Genomic DNA, 16,900 nt, shown 5'->3' on the forward strand with positions numbered 1-16,900 from the left:
TTATCAGCTACATGACCAGCAGAGCCCAGAGCTGTGCAGGTCAACTAATCTAATTACAGCTATGCAGTAAGAGCTGATGTAGGTCAGCCTTCTGTAGAAGAAAATCTCGAATTTTCATTCTATAACATTGTAATTTATATTAAAAAACTAGTCATACATGTGGTAAAAATGAATGCCGGAAGTAATCACGAGCAGCAGCCACATGACAGATTCCACCTCTGGTGTAGACATGGAGCTGAAGGACAAAATAACGGAGCACTTCCTCTTTGTGGAAATGCATACTATGAGGTCAATAACAATGTAGCAGTATTTTAGCCTTTACTTTGAAAGATTACAGTGATTACGTGCAGTGGCACAAGACACCTCTTTTCATTAAAATGTTAGCACAGGTCAGTTTTAGTGTGTAACCACAAAAAGAAAGGCTTTTTTGTGGGGCTCATTCTATTTCCATTAAACCTAATCTTGAACCATGGGGAAATTCACCAGTAATGTGCTCCTTTGCAGTATAGAGCCAGGCTTGTACACTATTCAATATTTCACTCTGATTGCAGCCTCAATGTCTTTTAGCTCTGTTGTAGAAACAGAGTATTTATTGGCCAGCTGAAACAACACAACAAGCCCAAGAGCCCAGCCAGCTGTTAGTTATGTCTACAAATGAACTACTGCCAAGAGTTGGCAGTAGACCTCAGTAAGAAACAGGGAGGGGAGGGTGACCCATTGCCCTACTGACAAACAGACATGAAAGAAATAGAACGAAAATGTGGATGCACATATTCACCTCTTGCTCACACACTTTCTCAGACGACAAGTATTGCCATCTGTCATTATTCATCTCTCTTTGTCTGTTTCCTCCCTCTCCCCTCCTCTTGTTTATCATTACTCACATTCGCAGGCCTAACTAGTTTGAAAAATAACTCCTCCTGCTTACTGTGTACACTGAACTCCTTCAGTCCACTTTACTGGCTACCTGCCCTCTGCCCCAGGGAGCATTCGCAACACAAGCAGCGTTGAGATGGGCTGATAAACATCTGACACAATGGGGAGGGAGGTGAACAATTGCCCTATCTGTTCTCCTCTCCTGTTTGAAAGAACCACAGAAGAGAAAAAATTCAGATTCCCACAAGTGGCTCTTCTGCTTGTATAATCATATCATAAGGGATTATGGCAACACACAACCTACCTACTGCAACCTAAATTAAATTCTGGCCAACCATTAATTTGTGTTTTGCTATAGGGGACTGAAAGGACAGCATATCCTTATCAAAAGGAAAATGACTCAATGCCCCCAAGCCCAAATCAGAAAGGCAAAAAAGCGTAATTGAACAATTGTGCATATCTGAATTGAACATATTATGCCGAGCCTCAAAGACAGAACTACAGGAGTGCTGAGAGAGGACATTCATCATGTCAGTAGGCAGGGCTAAGCGTTGTTGGGTGAGGGAACAGTGTTGATAATGCAACAAAGAAAAAGATAGCAGCCAGGTTTCAGGTGTTGTTTCCAAGAGCTACATCAAAACACTGCTAGCCCTTTTATTGTGCACTGTACAGAGAACATAAATACTTTAATCGTAATTACAGTGTTAAGCTGAGTTAATGGCCTCTGGAAAAAAAAATAAAATCAATAGCAGAGCTGCAGTTAATGTAATTATGAGGCCCTCCCTGGTCCTGAGAGACATCTGGAAAAACAGAGCTAGCATCTGGGGCCCGATGAGGGGCTGTGATTTCACTCTATAGCAGACAACCAAACTCAATCAATGAAGAACATGACCGGTCAGAGACAAGAGCCAAGTGACAGAGAGGAAAGCTAAGTGACTAGTGCATTGGTTTGAGGGTGTACTGTACCAAGAGATAATAGTTATCTAAGCTACACAATTTTGTATTCTTATATACTGAAAATGGATCAGTTGACTGTATGAGATGTGAAAGGCCAAGAGCAACAAAGACACAGAGGATTATGATACCACCTGCAGTTCCACCAAGCTTAACAGAGTTTTCTGCCTTTTCAACTCATTGCTTTAGTTTTAACTTCACTGTTATCAACTTGGTTTGGATGACAGAGCTTTGATAAATTTACCGTCCACTACCAGCCCAGCACCAAACAGCAGACAGACAGTGTGAGTGGCAACCTGGTGAAGAAAGTTTAAGGTTTGCCAGCTGAGGGGTAAGACATTTTGAATGCCAATGTTGATCTGTGTATGCTACAAATGTAAATTAGCAATTACCTATCTTGTTAAACCTAACTTATATCAGAATGTCAGATGCCTAGAAATACCTGACTACAGCTTTAACCACTGACCATTTCATTGCCCTCAATCTCAGAGCTGATGGATATAGTGACTGATGTTATTCATAGTTCTGCACTAAAGAAAGTAGAGGAGTTCCCATAGCTACACTGTAACTGACATACACCACATCAAAGATGGATACACATCAGGGCTATCGCTGCTATGGAAATATCATATGGAGGCAAAAAGGAGAGAACATTGGTATAACACATCAAGCAAACGCATCTATTAAAGTCAGGGATGACCTGACAAGTATACTTGACAGATAACCTCCACCTGACAACAAGCCGAGGTCACATTCCTTTACTTAGCAACCTGGAGCCACTGTGTTTGTCACATTGGCTCTAATTGGCCCCAACGCCTGTTCATGGCCCGTCACCCAACTGTGAAGTGTGCTGTCAGTTCCCTGAGCTCCTGTCACAGGATCAAGGTTAATGATAAGGCTGAATCAGGGTAAAGCAGGGATGATTGCTCATACTGTCTGTTGGTGCCAGTAAAATGAAAGATTTAATGAGCACTTTGTGTGAATGCGAATGCTGACGTTCACTTCGCCTCTGATGGCCTGAGATCCCCTGAGATTGAGTAACAGAATGCAATGACATACTGCAGACTCCTTACTTAAACCACACTTCCCTCTATCAATCAGCTGAAGGGTATGTCAATGCAGAAATGTTACACCTTATATCTTTAAGATTCTAAAACAAATTGAGTCTCTCAGAATTGTCGAATTTTGCTCTTATTTGTCACAACCTGTTTTTAAACCAGACTTGATGGGCCTAGTTTTTTCACATTCTCTGGTAAAATCTTCTCCCCACATAAAAGAGGCTTGGATTAAGGGTACTGGTGAGGAGGTTTTGGATGACTTTAGGGGGAGAGAGTTGGATGGGATCATAGCATGTTCTATCAATGCTAGACTTTCAGTTTAAAGTCAAATAAATCCATCAGCTGCACTCACTAAGATCAAACTGAACAAAGGCTTTCCTTCTGTCTCTGCTACCTGTAATAAGTGTATGTTGGATGGAGGGACCCAAGGTTATCTGATCTTGCCTCAAACTTAAGAGCTTCTCTTATGACATATCTTATTTGTACAGTAACATCCACAGTAGACAGCCAATCCTTGATGGTCTCTGTGACAATGGATCGCTCTATTATTCTATTTTACAATATTTTTATGAGCATTTCATTGATGAACTGCAGTGTAGGTTCCCAACACATGACACACATGGACCACGCACACCACCGCAACAATCTGCAGCATTTCACCGCACCGCTGGATCCAATGTGAATCCAGCCACCCCTGGGTGCCTCTGCTTCAAGTGTTCAGGCATGGTGGTAGTACTGCTTACATCTGAAGCATTGACGCACACTAAGTAAAATCAATGTATTTTTGCACTCAATTATGTTGATAACATTGACACATAGCACCAGCCGTAACCACAACAGACAAAAACAAACTAAGGTTCAATCCAAATTCCAGTTCTCAACCCATTTTCAAATGCCGCCTTGCCTCTCAGAACACAATTATAAGCGGTAGTGCTTCAGTGATCCACCTATGGAATGGGACAACCATTCAAAACCGTCATAAATCATCAGTTGTTGTCCATGTCTTATATAAACAGACTTGATATTTCCAACATACCATCTTCAACTGTGGTGATTTCTCTTGTGTTACCATGGCAATCCTGATATCGTCATAACACCATTTACCATTTTTCTTTGGAGATAGAAAAGCATGGACGCTCACAATTTTTCCACAGCTTCACACTATCAAGTCCATTAAGTCATCAAAAAACCTCAATTTCGATTGCCATGTAGTTCTCCCCCTCTATCCCAACAAGTATCATGCCTACATCAGGTGTGTAAGTGCAAAATGGATCGGTAAGACCCAATGGTTGGGGCAAGGAGCATATTTACACTGGGTTTTAGTCAACTTAGTGTATACTAGCAATCTGTAGATGGGGATGCTTCTTTCTGCAGACGTGGCACTGGTGTGTGTTACTCTTCACAGAGCCCTTTTGAGTGGAGCCAGTCCAGCGGGGCATCCAAGGCAGGGGGCTCTGGCAAAACTTTTTTTTAAAATGCTGAGCCGCCTAGCAAAAACGTGACACATGGCTCAACTTCAACAGCCAAATTCAACATCATCCAAATAAAAATACAAACACTTGTAATGTTTACCTTGCGACTGTCATTCATTCAATGTTGAATTGTTGATCCCATTATCGAGATAATTAGGAATCTGAATAATCATAAATATCCTGACACGAGTGGATTGAAAAAGCTGTCTCGCTTAATAACGTACTTCTATTGTATTCCTATTCCTGGTTTGTATTTGAATTGCCACAAGGGGGAGCCTGCATCTTTCCAGTCAAAATGCAGAGCCTGTCACCATGGCTGAAAGCTCAGCTTGCCCATTCCCCATAAAAACACTGTAAATTTGATGGGTGTAGTTATTATGGATTCCAAACTGAAGAACAACAGGGAGATTAAGTGCCCACCTTTTTTCATTCAGGGGGACGATGTGATTTATGATTACCTCATTCAGGATTGTTTTCATGAAAATGAACATACAACAACATAAATAAAAAATAAAAAATAATAATAAAAAAAAATGGTGTGCCCCAGTCATGCAATACAAATATTTGTTTCCTGACAATGCGTAATGCAAAGTGATTACAGTATGTTTGAAAGTAGTTTTAAAAGTTATAAGCATACTTTGGTGATAATCAGGATAACATTTTAGCCAGGATAATCATGACATGAAATGTATTCTCACTGGTGTAGCCCCTGCGTTGTTATAACAGAGGGCCGAAGTCATGAAACTCACCCAGCTCGACTAATTAGCTTCCTTTCTTGTACTGTTCTGAACTCTGCCCAGTGTGCAATCTGTAGCATTTAGCAGCATCATTAGAATTAACACATGGGACAATTTATCAGAACACTGCATAGAACGAAACATGCAGTAATCATATATTAATACTAGAAAATGCCAACCCATTTGAGGAGTTCAAAAGAAAGACAGCTGAGAGCCAGTTAAAGTCTTTACATGGCTTTCATATCTAAATAAAAAAAGCACGTACAGAAATTGGATCTGAGAAAAGCAAGCAGGGACATTGTGAAAGCAGAAATTTTATATAAAAGAGACATCAATTGATAGCAGTTCAGCTTTTCGTGTCCCAGTTCAAATTAACAACAAGGTCGTTTTCATGGCAACAATCAGCCTAAAATGCTGATTGATGTGTATTAGCATGTTAAATATCCACCCAGTGGATACATAAAACCACTCATAAAAACACTCTGAAGGCTTAAATAATGATTTGTCAAATTGAAACAGCTGCATACTTTATTGAAATTTACACCTTAAAGAGGCTTTTAGACATTTTATTGGTTTCAAGAACCTTCTGACTGCGTACAGTTGTATTGTGTTCTATGATTTTGGTGTCTGATGATGTGGAAAAAGGTGTGTGGAGTGTGATTTGCACTGGCCATCAGTCATCGTGGACGTTAGGCGTGAAGTGAAATGAGAGATGGCAACAAAGCCCTGCAGGACTGAGCCTTGGTCGTGGTCTGTCTCAGACATTCAGTTTCAGAAGGTCACACTTTGACAGATGAGGCTACGCTGTCTTTGGGGATACAAACACAATGGTGAACAGGAGTGTACTGAGCACACATCAGATGTCAAATTGTGTGTGTGTGTGTGTTTGTGCAGACACACAATCATGCAGAAATGTGAAGTAAATATACATGTATAGTGTTTCAAGGCTGCACAGCTGCTCTAGCAGGATTTCCTCAGCACATGCCAAACAGGAAACACTACAGAGTCTGTTGGGTATACAGGCTCACATCACCCAAACACCACCACCTGTTCTCTGTCTCACTCTGTTGTTACATCCACTTCTCCTCTTCCACATCTTTACCCTCCTCTGACCTTAACTTTCACTGAAGGTTTATTCTGTTTCCTGTGAGCTTCTCTAACTCTCTGCAGTGTCTCTGTCTTTCCCACACTCCAGAGCCTTTGAAGGACAATTCATTTCCTGGTTCTGACTCACACGCCGCCCCCCCTTCTCATACCCTCTTTCCTTTCCCCCTCACTCCCTTCATCCTGCCAGCTGAAGTGGCACCAAATCAGTGGTTTTCTTGGGATTTTCCTTCGCAAAAAGGAGGCGGGCGCAGCTGGCCTGGAGCTGACAGTCATCGTCTGAGCTGACATCCCGAGCTGGATTAGAGCAGATTAACAGAACAAAGCTCATTATTGATTTTAATCACTATCAAAGTGGAGACACTGTGGGGCTGCAGCCAAGTTCAAACAAACTATCTCCTGGGGAAAATCAATGGTGGAACTGGGATACTAAAAGCTGTTGCCAGGAGAGTGCTTAAAAAGTGCCGGTCCCTCTAAACTTGTCTTTGTGAAGTCAGACTCTCAGAGGACTCGAGTCCTAATTAACACCTTGTCAGGTCTTCCGCCTGCAGTGCGGCAATACATTTAGCTCAACAAGACACATCCGCAAGGGTCCGCCTCATCATTATGTGCAATGGATGGCATGTATTGCCCATTTCATTACATATCATCCCAGGGTGGCAGTGTAATCAAGGCTTTCATTAACATAAGAGAGCTTACACTTCATCTAGTAACCCTCAACAGAAAATTTGCAATTACAATTAAATGTGCTCTTTAAGTACAATGCCAACATCCTGAGCTGCGTGTGTGAGATAGGCTGAGGCAGGGAGATAAAGCTGCTCAGCAGCAGCAGCCACTGCAGACTAATTGAATGATATGGTCAATTGTTTTGATGCTATTAATATTTAATATATGAAGATTACCCTGCTGGCACTTATTTAATAATGTACATGTTTGCTTAATGCTTTTTTCCCCCTGCTTGTAATAGCTCACACACACACACACACACACTGTTACCTGTTACATTAGCTGGGGATTTTCATAATGTCTAATGTAAGGAAGCTTTTCTTGATTGAAAAAAAAAAGAAAGAAGTGAAACAGTCCTATTTCTGAGCAGATTATTTCTTCTTTTTATTATATATTTTTTCCTCGAAGTAATTTTAATTCTCTCTGTTTAAGAATTAGCTTCGCTGTTAAGAGATTATGTCCTACTGCACGAGGAAATTGCGTCCTGTAGAGCTCGGCTTTCCATGAAATAATTATTAATAGGAGAAACTATTTGAGGGTTTGATCCAGAACATGTAATTGCAACAATGAACTTCTGAAAACATCACATGTTCAGATGTCAACAGCTGTAGTCAGCTAAATGAAAAGTTCACTCGGGCTCCATACAGCTCGTCCTGCAAAGCTGAGTCTGTGGAAGCCCTTGACAAACACATTATATACACCCTGGGGGGTTGTGGGCTGGGGGTATAATGACTAGTTTCATTGAGTTTGCCAAACAGCTGTTACCTAATAAAGGTACATCATAAGCCTGTGTTTATACTGTCAAAGGAAGATGAATTATATTTTAAAGAAAAGCCAGTCTGTATCATTTTCATATCTCAAAATTGGACTGAGTAGGGCCATCTGTACTGTACATCAGCAAACTAGTGTTCCAGAACAAATTTTCAAGCTCGATAGAATTCAGGTATTAAATGAGAGCCATCACTGGCACATATTCTGTCATTTTTAATAACATCACATCAATATTTTAAGACATTTTAATTAGGATCCATGCACACTTAAGCCCTGGTGAGACATTTTTCATCCACATGACTTCCTAATATATTCTTATTTTAGTCTCACCAAAAACTAAATTAGTCTAATATTATATGTCACTAATATCATTGTTATATCTCCATATTATTTTGCAGCACTCACTAGGTGTGCAGGTTTGACAGTGTTATTCACTTGATGGAGCACCTGCACCCAAAAAGTACCACCAACTGCTATCGAATTTGACTTTAGTTCAAATTTTGCTGCCATATTTTAAGGCTGTCTCTTGATATTTTGAAATGCCCACAACAGAACTTCATAAATGTTTCTGACCAAATCCCTCATTATCAATACTGTCAAAATTGTCGGTACTTAAACGACATATGAACACAATGAGATTTTTGATCAGTAATCATCAGTGATGTCGAAATAAGTTCAGAAAATGCCATCCCTTTACTGTATTGAGCCTTCAAAGCCAGGAAATGACACACTTACGACATCTCACCATATTATATCCAATATCTAATATTAGTTATACATAGTCATGATATACATAAAATATCATAGTGATTTATTGCCCAGCACTAGCTATGATTTCCTCCTATATATGACCACATTATCATGTAAACAACATTTAGTTCACATCAAAAAACAGCTCTATTCACTGATGAGATGCAAAAACAACAAAACAAAAACACAAATCTCAACATGAGGTATATTTAGCGTCTGCTCTAGAGCTTTCAGCCATAACCTTCTACCAGTAGATGGAGTTTGCCCACAAAGGTCCCAATGTGTCATAACCTTCTTCTTTTTTTCTCAAGATTCAACATTCATTTGTTTTGGGGTTTTCAAAAATCTATTCAACACCACACTGACCACATGCTGGGTTGCATGTTGATTCCAATTAGTTATAATTAATGTTAATGTGGTCCATTTTTCAGTGTACACTAATTTAGCAAGAACTAAGAGACACAGTTAATCTTTGCGTGATTGTGTTTGTGTATTAGTCATTACATCAGTGTGAACCAGCGTCAAGATGGCCAAACATGTGACTCACAGACGAGCTACCAGCACATCCTATGTCATCTGTCTGTTCTGGCTACTTCAGCCAGCACAGGCATGTCCAGCATTACGTCAGCTGGCATTCCAAGGCCCACCACTCACTCACACACAGACACACACACAGACACACACACAGACACACACACAGACACACACACACACACACACACACACACACACACACACACACACACACACACACACACACACACACACAGAGGCTTCCCCACTCTCATGCTCAGTCTATTCTCGGGATGTGTGTGTAGGTCAGCTCCCCCCCAGCACATTCCCAGCTCATTCTCATTCCATCCCTCGCTGCTCCTCCTCCGTCATGACTGTTTAAACGACTCAAAGTGAATGAGTCACACTTTGTAAGAGCGGTCTATCAGTCTGACTTAGCACCTCTCAGATATGGCATTCACCAGAAAGTTTTTCCCTGCTGAGCGGAGGAAAGTGGGGAGGATGGACAGGAGAATATGCTGACGGCTCAAGGTTAGAAAAAAAAAGAACAAAAGATGACAGAAGAAGCTTCCTCAGCAAATGTACTGCAGTTTAATAACTCAATTACTGTACATACAAACCAATCGGTTTAAAAAAAAAAAAAACCTTGACAAGATTAAATGATGGAAGCACTGCTTTTAATATTAATTTAGACAACGAGAAATAATGTGAGAAATGAGAGTATCAGAGCCTTTATAGTATTATCAATATTATTATCAATATTATTATCATTATTATTATTATTATTATTATTATTATTATTGTTATTATTATTATTATTATTATTATTATTATTATTATTATTATTGTTGTTGTTGTATAAAGGTATTCATAATAATGTGGTACTTTTATGTCCATAACAAGACATTTTTGTACTTATAAGGGCTTAATTTAATTTGATAAGAAGATCATTCAATTATAAACTCTTCGATCTGACAAGATATAAGAACATACTTTGTGACATTTTGATATGATTTCAAGCATAAAGACAAGATATTTTTCTCTAAATGCCATATTTTTTGGTGATAACACAGTATTTTAAAAACTTACATACAGTACAATTACATTTATCATAGTAAAAATATACATTTTTCCTCACAGCAAAGCAGTGCTTTGTTATGATATAAACTTACCATGATTTTATGATCGTGTGATACATTTCTTACTTCCTCCTCCACAGCACACACAACAAGAAAAAACAATAACCTCAACTGTTAAAAGAGGATTATGTAACTTAGGATGTGACAGGCACGGCAACATTTTTTAATGATGAAAAATAATCAATAGCTCAATTCAAAATGAAGAGAACTGTTTGAAGGTTGTGATGACTCAAGATTTTTCTCATTCGGGTGCAAATAAAGCAGGAGCAGTGCAATGTGATAAAAATGTTGACAAAATAATCGGCAGAAAATATGTTTATAGGCTATCTGTTTAAAGGCACCTGTCTACACAGTTTGTGTTTGTTAAAATATATTTTTACACAATTTAAAGCAGACCTGCTGAATAACAGGGCACTGGTACAACCAATTGAAATGTTTAATTGGACCTGACAGATTACTGGCTGCATGTGTGACCAGAACAGTCACACCCTGGATCCCTGTACTTTGTTGTAATGACAGTAATACTGCTAGCTCAATGAGGTATTTTTCATCTTACATGTCCTAATGTTGTAGTAATTAGGGTAATAGGTCATATTTTCCCTTAATATACTGACATCCTTCATTGTGATAATAATAATTTTTCACTGCGTGACAAACTTTTTTTCATGATAACAAGATAATCTTTTAATACAAGTGTTTCATTATGATAAAAAATTATATTTCTACTAACATCATCATAACATAACATCATTTGTGGCGATAACATTGCATTCTGGGAAATTCTGTCCCTGTGATGACTTCTTTTTCTAACGTTGTCATACAGTGTGATAAAAGTTTTTTTCATTAAAAGAGATTACTTTCTCCTAATGTTGAGATGCTATGCTTTTTTTTTATGATAAACAATGCTTTTTCGTAATAATAATTAGAGCCTGACTAACGACTGGCTGATATGCGATGTTATGAAGCCTTTTTTTTGTTTATAGGTTATGCTACAGAAAAAGATGCTTGGGGTGATTCTTAGTTATTTAATTCCCAGCGAACTTTACTGTTTCATTGCTGTGATATAATTTTAGACAATAAACTTAATCATCTTTTCATAAGTGTAAAAGTGATGATACTGGCCTTCGAAAACCCTGCTTGTTCCTGGACATGTTCCAGTCTTGTCCCGGTGGAAGAGGCCCAGTAGATAAAATAAACGCAGTTTCCAGTAACTTTCCCAGTGACTCCTCCATCAACAGAGAGACTGCCTCCCCAGAATGTGTCCCTCTTTCTCTGACCTACATTCAGACCAAACTCCAGCACGTCACTTGGCGCTCAACTGCTGATTTAAAATAAACACAGACTCTGCCAGCTCGCCGTCCTCTAGTACAGAGTGCGGCTGCTTGTCCCGCACTCAGTGCACTCTCACCACTAAACTCTCTGTAAGTTTCTGTGTGCTCTCCATCTCATTCATCACTGCCTATCCGCCTCATGTATGCCACTACAGTCTCAGGGCTTCTTCTTCTTTTTCTGCCGGCCTACTTAACTGTTTGTGTCAGTCCCTCCATTTGTCTCCTCTTACTCCAACACGCCAATCTGTTTCCAAGCAACTGGAATTGCATGCATCCAGTATGTGAACAGTGCCTTTGACTGAAATACTCAGTGTGCCACTCTTAGAGGCATCTCGCACTCGCTCATCACTTCTGAAGTCACACACCTGCAGTGCAACACTTCCCACCTTCCTTCACAACAAACCAACAATCAATCCAACAATGCCACAGTTAACGTTTGACAAAAACACGTGTCGGATTTACAGTAACACGCAAAGCTTGTAGCAGACAGCTGTGGGGCGTACAGTGCACCGATGTTTGAAAAGAAAAGTAAGATTTAGGAACATGTCTACAGGTCACATCAATTTTGCCTTGGCACATTGATGGGCTCGGGACATCCCTGCCATCAGTTTGTAAGTATTAAACATTCTTTTCATTGAGTAGGCAGTTGTATTTAAAAAAGAAGTCTTTAAATGTAGGAGTTTATATTGCTTTAGAAATTTGCTTCATACATTTGTATCATCAAATTAGCACTATGACAAAAGGATGGTGTACACTGAAGCAGCAAATGAGATATCCTGACGTTTGATTACCAATACGGATCAAACTGCAGAAAGCACAGAACATTACTTCAATCAGACATAAACATGTAAATATATGTTTTGGTAATAATATGATGATTCACAAGAAGGTTTAAAAAAAATAAAACTGAAAATGTAATGTGGGGCCTTTGGGTTTCATGAGCATGTTAAGTGGTCCACTTGGGAGTCTCGACACGTCTCTGGCTAATGTGCACGCACCACACAGAGCTCCCCTTGATGTTATCATAGAACATCACAACCTCTGCTGGCCTTGAACCCTGTTCCACATGGCCTTCATGGGACTCACTGCTCATTCTGATTAGCCGTGCTTCTCTTTGCGCCCTGAGGTGTGTCACACACACATCTCCTGTTCTCATTATAAAGGAGCAGTTAAGGAGCTGAATCTATGATCCAAGAGCATGTCATATTTATCTCTCCTGAGGTAAAATGTGAAAAGCCCCACATGCCACTGGTTAAAACCACAACTTCACTTCTCCGGCTCAGTCTGTTCCGGGGATCAGCTTGAGTTTATTGAGGTTGCTGTCTGAAAGAATACAATAAACCCTCTCGCAACAGAGTTTGCAGAACTTCAATGGATTTCTTGAGCGTTTTGTCTGATTGATAGACTCTGAAGGCTTTTTCTGTGAAGTGTTGGAACAGGATCCAATTCTTCTGGCCAATTTCTGGGCTCCTGTGACCCATTGCATGTCAATCAATTATTGTGTCGAATGGGACATTAGCACTCCTTTTTCAGCATCAGTGAGTCAGAGTTGTCTGTGTTCTCAATTGGCCTCACAAAATTATTCTTAAAATAAGAGCTCAAACTTGTAGCTTTAGGGTGAGTGGGCTACCAGCTCCCATTAGTACTAGCACATCCTTGTCCTAAGGCAATCCATCCAATCCTTAATAAGCTTTTAACATGTGGAAACATTTAGTAGCCTTGAGCTACTGTGGTAGCTCCTGACTGACCAAAAAGTCAAGACAAAGCTGAGGGGGAAAAATGAATAGCTTGAGCTATATGATAACACACCACTCTACATTCTCTGCCTTCCAATGAAGTCCTCTTTCTCAGCTGGAAGACAGTCGAGGTTATCAGTCTGTTAAGGCAGTTAAGATGGTAGGAGAGAAGGAAAACTCACTGATTACGTTCCACCTGTAGCACCAGTTGGAGGTCATGTGATGAGAGCACTATTTCCCCTCTGACTGGGTAATCTTCCTGTGGAGTTAAGAAGACAGATCACATCAGGTCATAGCAGCAGGAGAACTCACCAGGAACACTTTGCTTAAAGTGCATTTAAAAGCATCAAAGTACATTTACAGCAGCGTTTTGATGGAGCGCTCAGCCTGTAGGTAACACAGTCGTGAAGCTGCCTGATGACAGTTTATTTCAAGCAGAGAAGCCATGCACCCTGAGTGGAAAACAAACACATCTGACACATCTATTCTATAATATACAATTTGTTGTTGTTTGTTTTGTCAAAGCAACAGTCCCAAACTCAAAGTTATTTAATTCAACTAATGATAGACAAGCCGCAGAATTTTACAGGTTATGGGTAATTTTGCTTGAAAAAGTAAGAAAAATGGTAATGTATGATAATGATAAAGTAATGTAGGTAAAACTAGTCAGCAGTCTGTGCTGCTTTTTACTTTAGGGATAGATAGGGTTTGCTATTTGGACATTTGCTGCACCACAGCCGACAAGACTCTGAAAACAACATAAACTCTTTACAAGCACCGTGAAATCATTACACTTGTCTCAACTGTGAAAATCCTTTATAGGAGAAGAGAGTGCAACTGTATGTCTCTGTCAGAGTGATCTGAAGTGACACTGCACGCCCACTAGTCCTGCAACAGTATCAAAGAGACAGTTTCCTAAACCCTACAGTGTTGTGACATGCTAGGCGCTCAGAGGCAGGATGGTGTGTTTGTTGCCACTGCGGGCATGTGGCCATCATTCCTAAACTGTTCCTCCAAAACTGTGTGTTCTGTCACTCACTAAATGTCACAGTCTCTCATATTTTATTGCTCTCTACTTAATGCAGTTCTAAATTTGGGGTGACAGACTGTGGACATCATTTATCAGCTGTTTATGTAGTTTTGGTTTTTTTTAGATAAACTGTATGTATGCTCATTTATACATATAGAATCTGATTTAGGCAGTAAGCATTGTAAGTTGTAGTCCCCTTACACCACACAGAGGACTGGAGTGTGGAGGATGAGTTGAGGAGTCTCATAGGAATGAAGCTGCTCTGTAGTCTGGTGGTACAGCAGCAGATACTTTCGTATCTGTTAGCAGATTGTGGATGGGTGGTAGTTTTCTTTTAGTATCTTTGGGCTCGGTGCAGACATCTCACTTAAGCCATGTCACGATGTTTCCATTCAGAACACTAACACACGTATTTAAACTTCCTCTATATAGACTTTGACAAGCCCCTAAGCTTCAATTTAGAGGAAATAAAAAACAGTCCCAAGGACCAAAGGTCGATGTAAAACTCAATTATCAGAGTGCAAAACCATTTTGTTTGTCTAATGGCAAAATGGTTCGAAATATTACCACTGTCTCTTTAGCCAGTAAAGCAAACCTACCATCCACATATCTTAAAAGTAGTGCTGGAGTGGCTGGCGCAAATACTGTGTCCTACCTACAACATGATATAGTTAATAAAGTTAGCTATCTTAATCGAAATTTGAATAAAGAGAAATCATTTACTACATGAGATATAACCATCAAGTGGGATTTACTGAAAGATGACAGGTCTTTTCTGTATTCTGTCTCCCATCTCTGTGCAAAGTTGCAAACAAAACAACCCATTGTGAATTCAAGACCATTCGTTACCACAGCATTAAACTCATCATTCCAACAACAAGTGACACATGCTCAGAAGATGCACTTTCACTTCGCTTGCATAATTTTCAGCTGCTCAGTTGTGAAACTTCCCCGGCTCCAGCCGAAAGACCTCTCTTGGTCACGGCAGGGTCACAGGGGGTGGTGAGTGGGAAGTGCGATAACGTGGACAAGGTGGGAAAGGACAGCCCTGGTGACAGGAGCTGGGGAAGAATTGACTGTCAAGAAAGCAACAAATTGGACAGTTTCTCACTGTGGAACCTACAATTATGCTCGATAACACAACAATTGGCAACGCGTGTTGAGGTGTGAAAGTTGACACCAATTGTTAGATATAGGTTGTATAAAGTTTGATCAGTGGTTCCTATAGAGCCCAAATAGAAGAGCAGATCAGATAAACATGAGACAGAAATAAAAAACAGTCCCAAGGACCAAAGGTCGATGTAAAACTCAATTATCAGAGTGCAAAACCATTTTGTTTGTCTAATGGCAAAATGGTTCGAAATATTACCACTGTCTCTTTAGCCAGTAAAGCAAACCTACCATCCACATATCTTAAAAGTAGTGCTGGAGTGGCTGGCGCAAATACTGTGTCCTACCTACAACATGATATAGTTAATAAAGTTAGCTATCTTAATCGAAATTTGAATAAAGAGAAATCATTTACTACATGAGATATAACCATCAAGTGGGATTTACTGAAAGATGACAGGTCTTTTCTGTATTCTGTCTCCCATCTCTGTGCAAAGTTGCAAACAAAACAACCCATTGTGAATTCAAGACCATTCGTTACCACAGCATTAAACTCATCATTCCAACAACAAGTGACACATGCTCAGAAGATGCACTTTCACTTCGCTTGCATAATTTTCAGCTGCTCAGTTGTGAAACTTCCCCGGCTCCAGCCGAAAGACCTCTCTTGGTCACGGCAGGGTCACAGGGGGTGGTGAGTGGGAAGTGCGATAACGTGGACAAGGTGGGAAAGGACAGCCCTGGTGACAGGAGCTGGGGAAGAATTGACTGTCAAGAGAGCAACAAATTGGACAGTTTCTCACTGTGGAACCTACAATTATGCTCGATAACACAACAATTGGCAACGCGTGTTGAGGTGTGAAAGTTGACACCAATTGTTAGATATAGGTTGTATAAAGTTTGATCAGTGGTTCCTATAGAGCCCAAATAGAAGAGCAGATCAGATAAACATGAGACAGTTTCCCCACGTGCCGCTAAAATGTCACACACAGCGCGAGAGTCTGATGCTCGCCTGCTGCTAACAGCTCCCGAGCTCTGATACAGATTTTCAGTAACCTCTCGGTTTAACCAGCGCAATGTATTTTGAGGTCCTACCAGCCAACTGTCTGTGACTGAGGGGATAAATGGATCGGTACTGCAGCGGAATAATTCACCTAACTTAAGGTCTCGCCCTGAGAGGCCAGCCAGTGTTTGTAACTAGTGCTGACACAGTGCTGAGGACAGCGAGGTAAATATAGTAGAAGCCGGGGGAACATATGCACTGCTGAAATCAGCATAGTCAGAAGTAGTCATTTCAATCCATCATTTGGGATGGTTCCTTCACATTTTCTGTCATCCAAAATGAAGGAAGTGCAACGCTGCTTGTTTCAAGCCCTGAAGCATGAGAGCTAACAGCTAACAGCAGAGCCAAACACAGCGGAACTGTTCAGATGAACATGAAGTGTTAAACTGTGAACTGTAGTTTGTAGAAGCACTATTGTGGAATCTCTACTAAACTGAGAGCTCTTAGGTTTGAAGCAATACTGAGGCCTTGAGACAGAGGGTCCTGCTTTGGAACCTCACTGTAGAAAGTTCACATTTGGAAAAGAAAGG

At 40.2% G+C, this 16,900-nt stretch overlaps 1 protein-coding gene across 1 annotated transcript in view; it reads right to left on the bottom strand.

The window, feature by feature from the left end:
- Positions 1-16,900, bottom strand: part of adam19a (ADAM metallopeptidase domain 19a) — a 189,337-nt gene that overhangs the window by 85,951 nt on the left and 86,486 nt on the right. Inside the window, exon 3 of the mRNA XM_037112871.1 lies at positions 13,350-13,426. Within this exon, the coding sequence (XP_036968766.1) occupies positions 13,350-13,426 (77 nt within the window). The remainder of the gene's footprint in view (positions 1-13,349; positions 13,427-16,900) is intronic.

This window comes from Acanthopagrus latus, chromosome 10 (assembly GCF_904848185.1).
Source record: "Acanthopagrus latus isolate v.2019 chromosome 10, fAcaLat1.1, whole genome shotgun sequence".
Lineage (NCBI taxonomy): Eukaryota > Metazoa > Chordata > Actinopteri > Spariformes > Sparidae > Acanthopagrus > Acanthopagrus latus.